The sequence below is a fragment of the Thalassophryne amazonica genome, chromosome 10, assembly GCF_902500255.1.
Source record: "Thalassophryne amazonica chromosome 10, fThaAma1.1, whole genome shotgun sequence".
NCBI lineage: Eukaryota > Metazoa > Chordata > Actinopteri > Batrachoidiformes > Batrachoididae > Thalassophryne > Thalassophryne amazonica.
In genome coordinates, this window is record NC_047112.1 from 85,987,431 (window position 1) to 86,006,229 (window position 18,799).

The following is an 18,799-nucleotide window of genomic DNA, read 5'->3' on the forward strand; positions in this document are numbered from 1 at the left end:
CCTTATATCATCAGACACAAGGGGGTTATTCTAATCCAATTCCATCATTTGCACAGTTTATTTTTCTGTAAGTAATTTGGTCAGCAAAGCTTACCGTAGCAACAGCATCTTCGTGCCAAACTGGAAATTCTGTGAGCAGGTCCACAGAGTTCTCCATCTCATCAGCTGCATTGACTAATTCTGTATCAGAATCCACATTAATACTTTTGTATGGTATCGTAAATCCACTTATTTCAGCATAGTTGTCACCCCGCCAGTTTCTCTCACTCTCAGCTGATGCGCCATTATTGACACTTGCGCAGTAACGCAGTCGGGGTGCGGAGTAATACTTGTAGAAGACCCTCCTATTGAGTTCGTGACCAATTTTCCGGGAGCAATTTTTTAATGCAGATTCTTGGAGACTGGCCCAAAATAAAAGATTTTAGCTTGGGGTATCTTTCTCAAAAGTGTGGGCTAACTCCACCAGGGGGCATTATTCAAAATGGCTGCCAAAAATCTATGATGTACCTTATTTTCACTTTTTACTGGCCTAGAATATTCATCTTGGTGTCTAAATGTATGTTTTGGAGGTCCAGGAATTCATTTCTGCCCTAAAAAGTAATTTATATGGAACACCAGAGGCAAAAATCCAAGATGGCTTCTATAATGGCTACCGTAAATAGGAAAACGGGTATTATGCTCCTCTTTGATACTAATAGGGCATGTAATACCTCAAAAACAGGGTTTTTAAGAGTGTTTAGTCCAGTTTTGTATGTTACAAAGCTCTAACATGTCTGTATATTGAGATATTCAAGATGGTGGCCAAAATGGCTACCACATATGGCCAGATGGCTACAGTTATCCCCCCCTCCCCATGAGTGATAAAAGCACATGTTTTTGACAAGTTTGGCATATCTCAATGAACATGAAGTGGATAGTCATACTTAAATGTAAAAGTCTCATTTCTTTTCAACCATTGATGTCTTTTACATACAATAATGTGTAACACCAAGTTCATAGCACATAAAATGTAACAGTCTAGATAGAAATGTAACAACTTTATAATAACAAACAAGATTTATACACTCTCATTATCAATATGTCAGGTTCAGAGTTCTCCGAGTCAGGTAAAATCATCGTTACAAAACAGTCAAAAATCCTCTGTCACTGTAATCATCGTCTCTAATCAGACGTGTCATCTTCAACCACGTCCTGCAAGGATCCCAGAAGGTCTTTGGGTAGGCATGGCTTTGTGTATCTAAGGGAGACACATTTACCATTGTCAAGTTTCCAACCACTGTTTAGTGGTGATGGGATCAGCTCTTTCATGTGAAAGTAAAGAAAGAGATGAGACTGGTAGTTAACTCTGCACTTTCAGGTTGTGGGAGTCTCTGTCAGGAGGATTCTTGATGTTGATTTCTTTTTGAGACTCTTCCACTTCAAAGCACTCACCTGCCCTAGTGTCTTGCTGGATTTGTCACCGTAGATGTACTGTACGATGAATAAGGCTGTCTTGTCCAGGACGTCTTGTGAAGCAGGAACTGACTTTCCCACAGACTACAGTATTTCCCTAGCTTTGTTGCACAAACCTTTGCTGAACACAGATAGCTTTCCATGGCCATAGAATACCGAAGTCTTATCACAGCCACTTAGAACATAGAGTTGTATGATGATGTCCTGGACAGCTCGTTCATCCTCCTGCCATCTGGTCTTGGCATTCTCGCTGTGTGCTTGTTCATTTTCAGTAGACATGGCAATATCACACAATGAAGATCTCACTTTGTTAACAATATTAACAGTGCGGGTGTGAGTGAACAGCATCTTATTTTTTAAGATCTTTAGCCAACCAGCCTTCAGCTTGGAGCCTTTGTTCATGGTCATTTCAATCCACAGGTCTAGAGGCAGGCACGAGTAGGGCTTGCATGTCATGGATTGAGCAAACAGGCCAGTTGCCATGTAGTGAGCTTTGTCTTCTGGAAGACTTTCCATCTCCAGCCAGAACTCAACTAACCACCTTCCGTAGTTAGTGTTGTCAAACCCTTGCAGCCAAGGAATCATGAGCTGACAGAAGCCTTGAATGCATCCCAATCATGTGTTCGCAAGACATGGAAGTTCATCATCAGAGTTTCAGTCATGACCAGAAAGCTTAGCCAGAATCTTGCCATGGGACTGTCACTGGTTTCCAACTGTTCCAGTTCCTGGGTGACCATGTTCACGAGTTCAGGATCTTCTTCCGGTACCTCATACGCTCATACGATCTTCTTCCGGTACCTCATTCTGCTGAAGTTGCTGAATCCTGACGTACTTGCAGGTTTGCTTTGACATCATCAGATTGAATCCTCATCATTCTCCATGGCAAGTTTCACAAGTCATCTCATGAGGGCTTCATACATGAGCCAGAGACATCTCATTCCTCGCTTGTAATGTTTTCCTCAAAGGCCCTGCTCCACTGATCCCTCAGCAATCACTCCAGCTGCTACCAACAGATCTGACAAGCCTGATTCCTGAAACCTCTTGTACATGGCTGACATGAATGAGCAGTACATGTGAAAGGGTCCTCTGAATGGACAAATTATAGCAAAACCATGTATTACTATCATTCATAGTGAAAATAACTGTAGCCATATGTGGTAGCCATTTTGGCCGCCATCTTGAATATCTCAATATACAGACAAGTTAGAGCTTGTAACATACAAAATTGGACTAAACACCCTGACACCCTGTCGTTGAGGTATTACATCCCTATTACCGTATTTTCTGCACCATAAGGCGTGCCGGATTATAAGGTGCACCCTCAATTAGCGGGTACTTAACCCTTACAAAAGGCGCACGCTAAAACGGTGAGTTTATTTGAACTTTTTAACAACTTTGAACTACCGGTATTTAACAATATTGTACTCACATTATTTTTTATTATGGTTCTGTCACAAATCCATCGAAGTCCTCATCTTCTGTGTCTGAATTGAACAGCTGGGCAATTTCGCCATCAAACATCATCATCACTATCGTTTTTGCCTTCAGGCGAATGGTGACTGTAGAGACGCTTCTCCTGGCTGTTCTTTGTTCAATGACCCATTGCTTGAGTTGGTCTTCTAGCTGTGGCCACCTCGCTTTGTTTCTGCGGAAACTCCGTTTGGTCTTTTTAACTTGGCGCAGTTCATTTTCTTGTTTCCTCTCGCAGGTGCGCTATTCCCATGAACAACCGCGTAACTGATAGCCTGCAGTTTGAATTGTGCCTCGTAAGCATGTCTCTTCACTGGTGCTATTTTCGGGGGTCCTTAGACAAACAAATGTTGTTTTGCAGGATACCTGTAATATACGGTAACTACCGGAGGAGTGGCGGAGGTAAATGTACGTACCACGGACTCTTCTCTGATTGGTTTATCGCTGGCAACCTACGTACTCTACGCTACCAGTGTACGTACTTTACATATTACGTCCCTGTGGCAGCGGGAAATGGTCCGATATTCCGACGGTCAAAGACAATGTCGGTCGTTTTTACAGATTTTGGAATTCAGTGCTCACATAAGGCGCACCGGATTATAGGGCGCACGGCCGATTTTTGTGAAAATGTAAGGCTTTTAGGTGCGCCTTATGGTGCTGAAAATATGGTAGTATCAAATAGGAGCATAATACCCGTTTTCCTATTTACGGTAGCCATTATGGCAGCCATGTTTGATTTTTGCCTCTGGTGTTCCGTATAAATTACTTTTTAGGTCAGAAATGAATTCCTGGACCTCCAAAACATACATTTAGACACCAAGATGAATTTTCTAGGCCAGTCAAAGTCCACACTTTGAGAAAGATACCCCAGCTAAAATCTCTTATTTTGGCCCAGTCTCCAAGACTCTGCATTAAAAAATTGCTCCCGGAAAATTGGTCACGAACTCAATAGGAGGGTCCTCTACTATACATCAAATGTGAAAAGATTGAATATTTTGCCACCGTCTGCTCGATATTTTATGGTCTGAAATCTCACACGATTATCAGATTTGCGGAACAAATGTATTTGGATTAGAATTACTTTTCACACACAACAACACAGACGGTGGCAGAAGACATCAAAACAGACTGTGACAAATTATTATACAAAGCTTGACTCAGCAATTAAAATTATTACAGAAAGTCATGTTTCCACAGTAATGATCAATATTTGAACAGAAATGAAGTGATAAAGCTGACATCCATGTTTAAAAAATACATATATATATATATATATAATAACATATAATAATTCTATTTACAGTTTGCTCCACTGCACACAGATGTAAATTTTCATAATAAGTGTGGCTTATTAAATGCATTGAGATTTTTAAAGCTAGGAATACAGTTCTTACGGTTTTGTCAGGTATCGTTACATCCACTGTTTGCACATTTCCAATACAGTGTTGACAGATTCCAAATCCATCATCATGTGATGCTGGATTATCAATTGGCCCACAACAAACTGGCACAAGGGGGAACCCTAGGCCTTGTCTATTACAGCTGAAACAACTAATCGAGTTAATCGATTAAAATCGATTATTAAAATAGTTGTCGACTAATTTAGTCATCGATTAGTTGCTAAATAACTTTGTTTTACCGCAAATGTTTCGTTTCTTCCTTATAATCAACTGAGCTTTGCTTTGAATCTTGAACCAATGAAGAAGTGCTTCGTTGGTTTCATTTGTTTTATTTTGCTTTATCTTAATTTTTCTCCACTAAAACCCCAAAGAGCATATGTCTATGAGGAATATTTACCTTTTTGATGTTATAACTGACCTGTTATGGTCTTCTGAAACAGGTGATAAATGTATTTTATGCTAACGCCGATGCTCACGCGTTAGCATGTCTATGGCGTTTTCGATGTTAAAGTTAGCATTAAGCTGCTTTCAGCATGTTTGTGCATTCATTTTCTGTATAATAATTAATGGCTCAGCGTTTGTTGTCGTAAAAGAGTCAAATGTATTTTATTTTATTTATATAATAATAGCAACAATAATAATAGTAATAATAACTAATAATGCTACAATACAGTTTTAGAGAAAGAGACATGAGTCGCATGTGTCATTGTGAAATGACCACATAGTTTACAAGTTATACAGAGAATGTTGCACATATGAGTCAGGCTACAGTTTTTGATTTAGGTTTTATGGTTAACTGGTTATGCTAATTGCTCATTTGCAGCAACAAAAATCCCTCTTTTTTTCACCATATATTTTATAACATTTATGTTTCAATGTTGTTTTATGGCAACTCAGCACTTTGATAAAGCAGTGTCTTTTGAAATAATTATTTTTGTTCTTTATTATAAACTGTTGTATTCTTTATTTTATATTTCAGCCAAGTGCCATTTGACGATGTGTTGATTTCTCAAGTATTTTACATTTTCAAATAATGTTCTGTTGTTAAATAAAGTGATGGAAGGAGATAAAAATTGTTTCCCTGGCACATTTAAAAAAAAAAATTCCCCGCTAATCCGATTAATCATGTCGAAACCCCATCAGATTCATCGTTGTTCCAAATAATCGTTTGTTGCAGCCCTACTTTGTACAGACAACAGCCAAGACCTAATGTTTCAGTCAGCAGTCTTTGGGACATAAATTCATCACTCCAGTTATGGTTGATGTCCTTTGCACAACCTTGCAAACAGAAATTTGTAAACATTATTCTTTGTTGAAAATATTAGTTTTGTGCAGTGGCACTATGAGACTAGGTGTTTAATGGCCATTCTGTTCTTATTAAAGAGAAGAAGAATTGAGATGTGTGTTTATTCATTACATGTGCCAACTTTACAGGGCACTTTGATCATTTTATTTTGCCTTGTTTGGAAGTATGCTGATGCAGTAGTTCCCCTTACACCCATCTGGATTAAAGTAAAGCAGTTCTGTTCTACAGAGTTGTTTAGCAGTACCTGTCTATTTCTGTACACTTGACGTTACATTTTGTTTTTAGGTGGCACTTCCGCACTCACTGCCTCTCCCTCGAAGAGAGACTCTGCAGCAGAACTCCAGCCTCAGCACCGTCTCACCTGCGACTGTTGACCTGACACTAAAGGTAATCGCACGTTATATTCTTGGAAGTTTCACCTTGGTAAGTACCATTTATGGTGCTACGGCAGGCCAAGATCCCCAGCTGAGTTTCAGGATTTTTCAATATTTCTCATTCTCATGCCTGCTAATGTCTAAGCAGATCTCTAAGATACAAATTTATGCTGATACAGGTAGGGAAAAGCAAATGGTTCAACCCCCCAAAAAATGCAGGAGAATGTACCAGAGTTCTTACAAAATCTCTGAGCTTCTGGGGCCAAGGTGGCCCCTGGACCCCAGGTGGCCCCTGGACCCCCTGCCTTTGCCCCAGTCAAATATGTAAGACTGTAAACATTTACTGGGACGAATCCTGGTTTTCCTCTTTTGTTTGCCTTCCTCTATCCATGTCCCTGAGTTAAAAAGTGCTTATTACACAACCAGTGACAAGGGCAGTGTGTGAATATCTGGAGTTGGTCACCTTCTGTAAAGTCATGACAAATTTGATAAATTTTCAACATATTTTGATTTGGAATAGAAAGTGTAGTGTTCCCATTGCATTTGTGTGAATGGAAATAAAAGCTGTTATCAGTATTTTGAGCTTTGCTCACTTTTTAAAGACACTATTATTCTTTTCATTTCCCCCTCCCCCACTGGGGAGGGTGGTATACGTGTTCCTCAAGCTCGGGTCCTCTACCAGAGGCCTGGGAGTTTGAGGGTTTGCCACCGTATCTTAGCTGTTCCTAGGACTGCACTCTTCTTAACAGAGGCCTCTGATGTTGTGACTGGAATATCCTGGAGCCACTCATCCAGTTTAGGGGTTACCACTTTTAGTGCTCCTGTTACCACTGGGACTGCTTTAGACTTTACCTTCCACATTTGCCCCACTTGTTTCTTCAGCCCTTGGTACTTCTCGATTTTCTTGTGCTCCTTCTTTCTGTTGTTGATGTCAGCTGCGATTGCCACATCAATCACAACTACCGTCTTCTTTCCCATGTCACCCACCACGTCTGGTTTGTTGGCTAGCAGCTACTTGTCTAATATTTGAAGTCCCACAGGACCTTAGCCCTGTCGTTTTCAACCACCTTCAGCAGTGTGTCCCATGTGAACTTAGGGAATTTCTAATCCGTATGCAGCGCAGATGTTCCTGTGCACAATTCCTGACATTTAGCTCTGCCCCTCAGTGTACGCTGTTCCAGCTTGCATCCTGTTACTGTGTGCTGGAGTGTCTCTGGGGCACATTTACACAGCAACCAACTTGAGTCCGGGGTTGTGTGGGTTTCCTCCAGGTGCTCTGGTTTTCTCCCACAATCAAAACCTTGCTTGTTTAGGGTCTTTTCCTTTCTGATCAAGATGATCTGTTCGTGTTCTTCCTTCTTTTTAGATTTTTTTTTTTTTTTTTTTTTACTTTTTTATTTATTTATTTATTTTTTTGCTGAGGTGTATGTAAATGTATGTCTAACTTAAAGAATCATCACGTACACTCATTCAGTCATTTCTGTTCTTCAGATGGAGTCGGCTCGAAAAGCATGGGAGAACTCTCCAAGTCTGGAGAAGAATTCACCAGTCACATCATCCTCTTCACCCATTACCTCCTGTGCCTCCTCATATTCTTCTTTCTCCTCAGCCTCTATGCCACAGATCCCTGTGGCTTCTGTTACACCCAGTACCTCACTATCAGGTAACATAACTTTCTCTTGTATGAACTGTGTAGCTTCTACATTTTGCTCCTTGTCAGCTCGTTTGTCTTAATGCTTCTTTTGCACACTGACGTGTCTGTGTGGTTTGTCATTCACTGTCCATAGTATCAAGAATTCAAAGTGTTCATATTGACATCTGAATTGATTTCTGCCCTGCAGGTTCTAGTACTTACACAACATCATCCCTCAGTACCAAAACCACCACAGCCTCTGACCCCCCGAACATCTGTAAGGTGAAACCTCAGCAGCTACAGGGTGGAAGCCTGTCCTCATCCAGTAGTAGCAGCAGTAACAGCTTCTCTCAGCTCGGATGTGTGCCTCCTCTTCTACCCCAACAGCAGCAGACCCCGCAGGTGTATGTGTCTCAATCTGCAGCAGGTGAGAGAAAAAAACAATTCCACAACTTAGAGCACAGTAGTAGTTTTTGGTTATTGTGAAATAATTTTGTTTCTGGGTGCAAAGTAAACTAATGAATACATCCCAAATAAAACTGATGTTTGGAAATACTGTGTTGAAAACTCCTTGCTGTTTAAAAAAAAAAAAAAAAAAGCACTTGGAAAATCTTGACAAACGAGTAATTTCGTAATGATTTTGTCCTCATCTGTATACGGGAGTGACATTTGGGATTATTCCAATGCCATTCCATAGAAGTTTCCTCAGGCATCTTTAAGTGCAGCTCATTACATTCTTAAGGAGAGCTGAGTCGATTTAAGTTGGGTGGTACTGTAAATAAATGATAAATTTCTGGTGTCATCTGATCAATAGGCCGAGGTGGTAGCTTTCACACATTGTATTCAGTCTTGTCAAGTAGTTACATGGTAATGGTTTGTTCCAATCATGCTGGACCTCAAAAATTAATTACACATTTTAGATAAGCTTGGCCTCTTTTCTCTGGAACACTTATGGAGCTCTTAACTGGAGATGCAGCAAACTGTGTCGTGCGTAGGTTCAAAGATATTAATTTACAGGACTAGCTGAGCCAGGTGAGCGTAAATTCCCTTTATAATAATTATAAGATGTGTAAAGTAAGAAACTGGTTAGAAAGTTATTTAACAAAATTAAGTTACAGGGAGTAATCAATCTTTGGAAAAGATTCATTTGGTAAATCTTGAACAAAATGTTAAATTTCACAGGGGGGCTAATTTGAGTCATCTGTAGGACTGGGTTATAGCAAGGACCGCACAATGCGATCCATATCACAATACTTTGCTATGATATGACTATTGGACAGTGATTGAAGTTTTCTGAGAATTCCTGGTAATCTGGGTTTTTACTTCAATGGTAAACATTTCTGTTGTCGCAGACCGAATGGTCCGCCTCTAAAAATTGGTCCGCCCTGCCTCCACTGCTCATGCATCATTTCAGACCACAGCAGCACATCGGAGACGGAGTCTCTTCACCCAAAGCAATCAAATGGATTGTGATTATTAACCATCAGTTGACTAGGTAAAACCTCTGAAGTCAGTTCCAAGCAGAAACAAGGCAGTTTTAAGCAGAAACAAGGCAAAATCGGTGACGGAGGTGCAGTGAATGCAACTGCTAGCAGCTTGTGCTGCTGTGGCGTTCTGATCACTTCCTCCGTCTTTTATGATGAAATAATGCTGAATTTATGTGGAAATGATAGTTGCACAAAAGCTTCAGATATTTGTCACTGAGATAGATAACTGGAGTGCAGTTTTAACCACGTCTGATGATGCATGCGCAGTGAAGGCAGGGCGGGCCGATTTTTAGTGGGGACCATTCGGTCTGCAACATGGATTACTTTTGTTTTCCTGACCCTCGTTGGATTTACCGTATTTTTTGCACCATAAGGCGCACCGGATTATAAAGCGCGCACTCAATTAGCGGGTACTTAACCCTTACAAAAGGCGCACCGGATTATAAGGCGCACGCCTCAATTAGCGGGTACTTAACCCTTACAAAAGGCGCACGCTAAAACATACAGTCTACAAAAAAAAAAGTCACGGAAGCAAAATGGTGAGTTTTAGAACTTTTTAACAACTCTGAACTATCGGTATTTAACAATATAGTACTCACATTATTTTTTATTATGGTTCTGTCACAAATCCATCGAAGTCTTCATCTTCTGTGTCTGAATTGAACAGCTGGTCTTCTAGCTGTGGCCACCTCGCTTTGTTTCCGCGGAAACTCCGTTTGTCTTTTTAACTTGGCGCAGTTCATTTTCTTGTTTCCTCTCGCAGCTGCTCTATTCCCATGAACAACCGCGTAACTGATAGCCTGCAGTTTGAATTGTGCCTCGTAAGCATGTCTCTTCGCTGGCGCCATTTTCGGGGGTCCTTAGACAAACAAATGTTGCTTTGCAGGATACCTGTAGTATACGGTAACTACCGGAGGAGTGGCGGAGGTAAGTGTATGTACCACGGACTCTTCTCTGATTGGTTTACCGCTGGCAGCGTACGTACTTTACATATTACGTAATGTTCTCCGATTGGTTTATCACTGCCAGGGTACGTACTCTACGCTGCTAGCGTACGTACTTTACGTATTACGTCCTTGTGTCAGCGGGAAATGGTCCAATATTCCGACGGTCAAAGACGTCGGTCGTTTTTACAGATTTTGGAATTCAGTGCTCACATAAGACGCACCGGATTATAGGGCGCATGGCCGATTTTTGTGGAAATTTAAGGCTTTTAGGTGCGCCTTATGGTGCGGAAAATACAGTAGTCTGTGGTCTATTTCGTGATGCTTGTATTTGTAAAATTGTTTGGAAGAGTCTCTGAGACATCACCGTGGATTTTAAGTCTCTCGTTTTCACATCCTGAGCCGAGACAGAAGGTTAAATGTAACGTGCCGCTGCTCGTCCACACGTCAGCCATTGAGAGACGCTGTTACAGATTTTACTGATGAACTCTGCATCATGATGAAATTACAAGACAAATGGCTGGAAATGTTGTTCTGTTGCAGGGAGATGATTTAAAGTTCATCAGGACTATATTCAAATAGGACCGGTTTGAGCAAAAAGTACCAAAAGGCCGACCCAACTTTTGTTTGTATCATGTTTGTATAGAAAAGCTGACACTTCCACTAAGTCTGATCTTATTATATTATGTTTTTTTGTTGTCGGTTGATGTTGTTGAAGGTATTTCACACAAACAAAAATCTGTCTTGAATTTACTTCAAACTGTCTCCTTTGCAAACTGGATATGTTTATTTTATTTATTGAGCTAGCCTGCTAAATGTGCATTTTATGGATTTCATCTGCTACATGGGTGTGAAATATTCATATGCAAGAACATATAAACATTTAACATGCTTGTAGAAGTCAAGTACTGGTGTGATAAACGTTTGTGTATCGTTTTGCACGACACACAAATTATCAGTATCCCAGAAATGCTGACGTCAACACTGAATGCAAAACAATCCATGTTACTGTGTTTGCATTTATAGAATTGAATAAGAATCAAAGTTAAACCCAAGCTGGTGTTCCTGAGAACACAGTAGGTGCAGCTTTACTTGTATCAAATTTTAGTTTTGTTCATGTTTAGACACTATCAGTTGTTACAAAAGCAAAAATTGCTGAAGTCAAATATTTAGATAAATGTAGAGAGAGAACAGTAACAGTTCAGTGTGAATGTTTTTATGAAATGGTAACACTGCATTCTAATCCATCTGACACTTTGCCATCTTGCCAATAAGGGAAAATATGCTTTTTATAACTAAAATGAGCAGGAAAATGGGACTGAGAAATAGTTCTTATTTAGCGTATTAATTGCACCAAATTGCATGTAGTATTTCAAAGTTTTCTGGGGGCGGTCCCCCATACTCCCCACTAGGAGTGGCAGCTCTCGTGTCATGGAAAAAAAAAATTAGAGTATAAAAACTTGTATACCACATGGGTGGTCTAATATTTGCATCACAGTGTACTGATTTTCCTCTCCCTGTTTCTATCAAAACTTCTGAATTCAGGTTCTGCAGCTCAAATTCCAGCATTCTATATGGACACTAGCCACCTCTTCAGCACCCCCCATCCACGCTTGGCTCCCCCCTCCCTTGCACAGCAGCAGGGTTTCCAGCCTGGTCTCTCACAGGTGGGGATCTCAGAGTTCAGGAAAATATTGCAGAAAAGCTTTAATACTGAGTACACTTAGCTTTCTTTTTCTACCCTCTAGCCGACAGCAGTGCAGCAGATTCCTATTCCAATCTACGCCCCACTGCAAGGGCAGCCTCAACACCAACACACTCACCAGGCCCAGCTAGGACTCGGCGCTGGTCCTCCAGTCTCCCAGCCACAGGACCTGTTCAGTTCTTCTTTGCAACCTTATAGGTAACACATACAACCCCTGGCAAAAATTATGGAATCACCGGCCTCAGAGGATGTTCATTCAGTTGTTTAATTTTGTAGAAAAAAAGCAGATCACAGACATGACACAAAACTAAAGTCATTTCAAATGGCAACTTTCTGGCTTTAAGAAACACTATAAGAAATCAAGAAAAAAAGATTGTGGCAGTCAGTAACGGTTATTTTTTTAGACCAAGCAGAGGAAAAAAATATGGAATCACTAAATTATGGAATCACCCTGTAAATTTTCATCCCCCAAATTAACACCTGCATCAAATCAGATCTGCTTATTGACATTGACCCTATGCCATGACATTGACCCTATGTGTCTTTTTGCAAGGAATGTTTTTGCAGTTTTTGCTCTATGGCAAGATGCATTATCATCTTGAAAAATGATTTCATCATCCCCAAACATCCTTTCAATTGTCCAAAATATCAACATAAACTTGTGCATTTATTGATGATGTAATGACAGCCATCTCCCCAGTGCCTTTACCTGACATGCAGCCCCATATCATCGACTGTGGAAATTTACATGTTCTCTTCAGGCAGTCATCTTTATAAATCTCATTGAAAAGGCACCAAACAAAAGTTCCAGCATCATCACCTTGCCCAATGCAGATTCGAGATTCATCACTGAATATGACTTTCATCCACAGTCCACGATTGCTTTTCTTTAGCCCATTGTAACCTTGTTTTTTTCTGTTTAGGTGTTAATGATGCCTTTTGTTTAGCTTTTCTGTATGTAAATCCCATTTCCTTTAGGCGGTTTCTTACAGTTTGGTCACAGATGTTGACTCCAGTTTCCTCTCATTCATTCCTCATTTGTTTTGTTGTACATTTTTCGATTTTTGAGACATATTGCTTTACGTTTTCTGTCTTGAGGCTTTGATGTCTTCCTTGGTCTACCAGTATGTTTGCCTTTAACAACCTTCCCATGTTGTTTGTATTTGGTCCAGAGTTTAGACACAGCTGACTGTGAACAATCAACATCTTTTGCAACATTGCGTGATGATTTACTCTCTTTTAAGAGTTTGATAATCCTCTCCTTTGTTTCAATTGACATCTCTCGTGTTAGAGCCATGGTTCATGTCAGTCCACTTGGTGCAGCAGCTCTCCAAGGTGTGATCACTCCTTTTTAGATGCAGACTAACGAGCAGATCTGATATGATGCAGGTGTTAGTTTTGGGGATGAAAATTTACAGGGTGATTCCATAATTTTTTCCTCAGAATTGAGTGATTCCATTTTTTTTCCTCTGCTTGGTCTAAAAAAGTAACCGTTACTGACTGCCACAATCTTTTTTTCTTGATCTCTTATAGTGTTTCTTAAAGCCAGAAAGTTGCCATTTGAAATGACTTTAGTTTTGTGTCATGTCTGTGATCTGCTTTTTTTCTACAAAATTAAACAACTGAATGAACATCCTCCGAGGCCGGTGATTCCATAATTTTTGCCAGGGGTTGTACTGTGGGTGTTTGATTCTCTGCTCCACATCATGAAAAATACTGTATTCCTGTCTTGAGAAATCATACCTCACACAAAGGTTTGGGGAGGTGCACACAAGATCTGTTAATAAGGCAGACGGTGCATCTGGAAAATATTCAGTGCTTCACTCTTTCCACATTATATGTTACAGCCTTATTCCAAAAAACAATATTTTTTTCCCATCTCATAAAAAAAACTAAGTGTTCACACCCTTTGCTTAATACTTTGTTGATGTACCTTTGGCAGCAATTACAGCCTCAAGTCTTCTTGAATATGATGTCACAAGCTTGGTGCACCTATCTTTGGACACTTTTGTCCATTCCTCTTTGCAGCACCTCTTAACCTCTATCAGGTTGGATGGGGAGTGTCGTGCACAGCCATTTTCAGATATCTCCGGAGATGTTCAATCAGATTCAGGTCTGTGCTCTGGCTGGGCCACTCAGGGACATTCACAGTGTTATCCTGAAGCCACTTCTTTGATATCTTGGCTGTGTGCTTAGGGTCCTTGTCTTGCTAAATTTGCCCCAGTCTGAGGTCAAGAGTGCTCTGGAGCAGGATTTCATCCAGGATGTCTCTGTACATTGCTGCATTCATCTTTCCCTCAATCCTGACTAGTCTCCCAGTTTATGCCGCTGAAAAACATCCCCACAGCATGATGCTGTCCCCACCATGTTTCACTATAGGGATGGTGCCTGGTTTCCTCCAAACATGCCACCTGGCATTCACACCAAAGAGTTCAATCTTTGTCTCATCAGAACAGAGTCTTTTGTTTCTGATGGTCTGCATCCTTCAGGTGCCTTTTGGCAAACTCCAGGTGGGCTGCCATGTGCCTTTTACTAAGGAGTCTAGCCACTGTACCACACAGGCCTGATTGGTGGATTGCTGCAGAGATGGTTATCCTTTTGGAAGGTTCCTCTCTCTCCACAGAGGAATGCTGGAGCTCTCACAAAGTGTCCATCGGGTTCTTGGTCACCTCCCTGACTAAAGCCCTTCACCCCCAATCGCTCAGTTTACACAGGTGACCAGCTCTAGGAAGAGTCCTGGCAGATTCAAACGTCTTCCCTTTATGGATGATGGAGGCCACTGTGCTCATTGGGACCTTCAAAGCAGCAGAAATGTTTCTGTACCCTTCCCCAGATTTGTGCCTCTAGACAATCCTGTCTCAGAGGTCTACAGACAATTCCTTTGACTTCATGTTTGGTTTGTGCTCTGATGTGCGCTGTCAAGTGTGGGACCTTATATGTAGACAGATGTGTGCTTTTCCAAATCATGTCCATTCAACTGAATTTACCCCAAGTGGACTTCAATTAAGCTGTAGAAACATCTCAAGGATGATCAGTAGAAACGGTATGCACCTGAGTTCAATTTTGAGCTTCATGGCAAAGGCTGTGAATACTTGCGTACATGTGATTTGTTTGTTGTTGGTTTTTATATATATATATATATATATATATAAATTTTGAGGGAAAAATGAACTTCTTCCATTTTGGAATGAGGCTATAACAAATGTGGAAAAAGTGAAGTGCTGTGAATACTTGACGGATGCACTGTATAAGCAAAAGTCATTGGTGGGTAAATTTCACTGAAACATCACACAGTGGAAGCACAATATATAAATATGTACATGAAGAAATTAATTGCAACCTGACCTCCAACGTATTCATGTATTTGACCATAAAACATTTATTTGCCACCAGTATAATAAATATGCAAGCAACTAGTATGTCACAGCTGTTGTGCCAGCTGTCTGATCCTGCTGCCCAACTCTGTCCTCTCAGGTCTCAGCAGGCATTCATGCAGAGCAGCCTGTCACAGCCGTCCATGATGTTATCTGGACCGTCTCTGCACAGCTATCCTGGTGTGCAGGCACCTGAGCTGGCAAAGCCTCAGTCCAGTCTGGCCTATCAGCAGCCTTCTTCCACTCAGCATATTCCCATTCTGTTTGAACCTCAGCTCAACCAGCCCTCTGGTATGGGAGGATCCCAGCTCATTGATACTCACCTGCTGCAGGTACCCAAGCTACTTGCAGCAAGTATTTCACACCAACTTCAGATGCTAGTCTGCAGCAGTACCTTTGTATTTATCTAATGTGAATAGTTCTATAATATTTCTCTCTCTTATGCAGGCTCGACAGGGAATAAATCAACATTCAAACATGTACTCAGGACAAGTACAACAGCACAGCCAGAGTAGTTACTATAGCAACACCCAGTCTCCCAGTTCTGCAATGCAACAGGTAAAGGACATGGAATAAAATTGGTCCATTTCTGTTAACTATTTAGTCGAGAAAATCCTTTAGAAAATGGTTCAAGAACCCAAAAATGCCTAAAACGGTTAAGTTTGCAATAGTGTGAACAAAAGCACCAAACTACCTGTGCTTTTGTTTTAACCTGTTGCAGAGTTGCTCTGATGTCACAAGTATTAAGGGGTGTGGACAAAATCGGTGTTCAGGTCCATTGTTTGTGAGACATGGAGGATTGACTGAATGTGCTGCACACATCTTTGTAGAGGACATTAAAAAAAAGATAATGCATTAGAGTACTGACTCCCTCGTACCACATATGTATTCGCATGTGCCACCATGAGGAGCTGTCTGCCATCACTTGAGGGCTGGAACTCCTCCAAAACAATGTAAGCCAGTCATTCAACAATGAAGCAGTACGTAAATAAAGCTTTGAGCAGGAGTCACTAATCTTCATAATGTGCAGTTTAAGCTTGAGAGCATTCAGTGAGTTACAGCAATGCACAAGTCTGTCTGTGCATACAACATTTTATAAATTTGTGCATCAGTCTTGCATACTTTAGCAGAAAGTATTCAAAATTAGCTGTATTTATATCTAGCTCTATGGTAAAACTTGCACCAGACTGTGGCTGCAGAGGACAAATTTCAAAGCTGAGGGTTGATCATTGCACTTTTTTCCCCAAACTTGTGAATTTTTTCAGAATTGACAGATATCTGGATAACTGAATAATGGTTTAAGGTTTAGTTTGGTATGTTTTTACAATGTATTCTGTCTTTCAGGTTACAGTTCCTCTGCCTGCTTCCCAGCTGTCCTTGCCAAACTTTGGCTCAGGTGGAGGTCAGCCCCTCTTGGCGCTGCCTCCCACTCCTCCCCAGGCACAACCTCCCAACATCAGCAGACAGCCACCAGTCTCCCAGCCATACAGAGGCATTATGGGTCCTAACCACAACATGATGCAGCCTCCCACCAGCAAGGTAACACAGTGTTAAGGAGATTAGGGATTTTTTTGTTGTTTTTATTTTGTTTTTAATAGGGAAGTTTAAACTGTGACCTCTCCATGTTGACACCTTGTAGATGGACATGGATCTGAAATTATTTGGCAGTGGGATGGATGTGAAGCCTGGTACACCACCTGTTAGTGCCAGAAGCACCACACCCACCTCTAGTCCTTACAGGTACCAGCCACAAATTTGCTCATTTACTCACTCACTCACTGTCATTCTCTCTCTCTTACTCTCTCACACACAACCAACAAGCCAAACGGGTTTGATTTCCTACCTGAAGAATTTAATGGGGGTCATACTGCACACATTTGTGGCAAGGTAGTATGAGTAATTGAGACCCTGTTCAGACTGAGGTTTGCAATCCTGCTGAAGCCACATAAGTCTTTTATTGGTCTAAATGGCGCAAACTGGATTTAAGCCTTATTGTTTTTTTATGACTCAACCCACCTTGAGCGGTATTTGCCGCAGTCTGAACGCAAATGTGGCTATCTTAGGGACCATGACGTCAAACTACATCAGTGTGGTCACAGTGACTACGTTTACATGCCATTAATATTCGGGTTAAGGTCAATATTCCGGTTTCTGAATCATTAGGAATAACCCGTTTACATGCTTAAGCAGTTACTCCTGTGTACATGGTCATTGGTATCATTTGGAATATCCCTATCTAAACAGAGAGACACGTCTTCCACCGGTGCTTGATTTGGTCTGGCGTTCGTGCAAATCCTGCTTCGTGTAAAACCCCTCATTACACACTTTATACACTCTTCTCAAACAGGCATTAACATTTTCTCACTTTTCTCTCCTGTGTAAACACTCACTTTTTTCTTCTGGGCGAGAAGATTATAAACAGACACACACAGAGCACAATGCGTGTGCTGTCCCTTCACTCACTGCCTCCGGGGGTACGGATGCGGAACCCGCAAAGAATCCAAGTCATGGCCGCTGAGCTCTGCGGCTGTGGTATACCTAGACCCTGCGGTGCTGTGGATTTTTTCTACAAGAAATCTATCCTTGCAGGCTGCCTCCGCATCAAAACAGCGAGCGTAGTCTCTGTACCTGTTGGCGCAGCTCCGCACAGCAGAGAGGGGGGCGGTGTGAGTGGCCCGTTGCGGCACTTACCGAGCTCGCAGACACAGTAAGCACATCGGATGCAGAGCAATCGCGGTGATGCCGACTGGCCCGCCTGATAAGGGCGCAGAACACAATGCGCTGTTTACATCTGCTTCTGTGGTGTCCGGTGGGTTGCGCGCGCTGCATACAAGTAGTTGCCGTACTCAAAAGACCAAGATTCCTTGCAGATAGGACATGCGCAGAAGACAAAATAATGTTCCTTTCTATGTGGATATCCCAATGCGCGTTTATATGACCTGATATTCGGGTTAGAAAAGGAGTAACCCAGGGGTCTTATTCGGGTTTTTAAAAACCGGAATATGAGCATATTCGGGTTTTTGCAGGTGTTTACATGGCCGTGCTCAACCGGGTTATTGCTAATATTCCGGTTATGAAAGGGTTATTGGCTGCATGTAAACATAGTCAGTGTCTTCTCCAGTAAAGTGCTCAGTAAAACAACCTTCTTTCTCTGGGGTACCTTATCGCCACACGGAAACGAAACGAAAACGAAAATACTTTTCTGTGTAACCGCTTCAGCGGCCCTTGAGCGTGTTGTCTCGTAGAGTTTGTGCACGACAGATGATGTCACATTTCCACGGAGATCTGCCACTTTTTGGTTTTTGAGTGTTTTGCCGTGATATGTCTCACTGTTCATGAGAGAGAGCTAAAGAGTCGTCTGGATTTATTTTGGGTGGGTGTGTGCGCGTGCGTTTCTCCGTCATTGATGGACAGCGTCAGCTAAATCAGCAGACAAATAACACCTTTTACTGGATATTTTAAGCATAGAAAACTGACACCCTTGAAAAATAAATAAATAAAAAAAGATAAAACAAAAACCTTTGCAGGGACTAAAAAAAAAGTCACAAATATTGTGCTCTTCAGAAAACTTTTTTTTTCCCCTTCTTTTGACCAGAGCTCCACATGGCGATCTGTGAGTCAAACTCATGATGAAACGATTGATGTTAAAAAAAA

General features: G+C 41.3%; 1 protein-coding gene and 1 long non-coding RNA gene across 2 annotated transcripts in view; one reads left to right on the forward strand and one right to left on the reverse strand.

Annotated features, from left to right (window-relative positions):
* The window catches only part of prrc2c (proline-rich coiled-coil 2C), a 75,613-nt gene that overhangs the window by 53,313 nt on the left and 3,501 nt on the right, over positions 1–18,799 (forward strand). The window contains exons 23-31 of the mRNA XM_034180412.1: positions 5,914–6,015; positions 7,494–7,665; positions 7,844–8,062; positions 11,612–11,733; positions 11,815–11,969; positions 15,246–15,477; positions 15,593–15,703; positions 16,490–16,684; positions 16,785–16,885. Of these exons, the coding sequence (XP_034036303.1) occupies positions 5,914–6,015; positions 7,494–7,665; positions 7,844–8,062; positions 11,612–11,733; positions 11,815–11,969; positions 15,246–15,477; positions 15,593–15,703; positions 16,490–16,684; positions 16,785–16,885 (1,409 nt within the window). The remainder of the gene's footprint in view (positions 1–5,913; positions 6,016–7,493; positions 7,666–7,843; positions 8,063–11,611; positions 11,734–11,814; positions 11,970–15,245; positions 15,478–15,592; positions 15,704–16,489; positions 16,685–16,784; positions 16,886–18,799) is intronic.
* On the reverse strand, positions 1,240–2,854 carry LOC117519115. The gene is made up of 3 exons (XR_004563179.1): positions 2,844–2,854; positions 1,569–1,573; positions 1,240–1,431 (listed from the first exon to the last, which is right to left on the reverse strand). It is a non-coding gene; the product is annotated as an uncharacterized LOC117519115 (long non-coding RNA).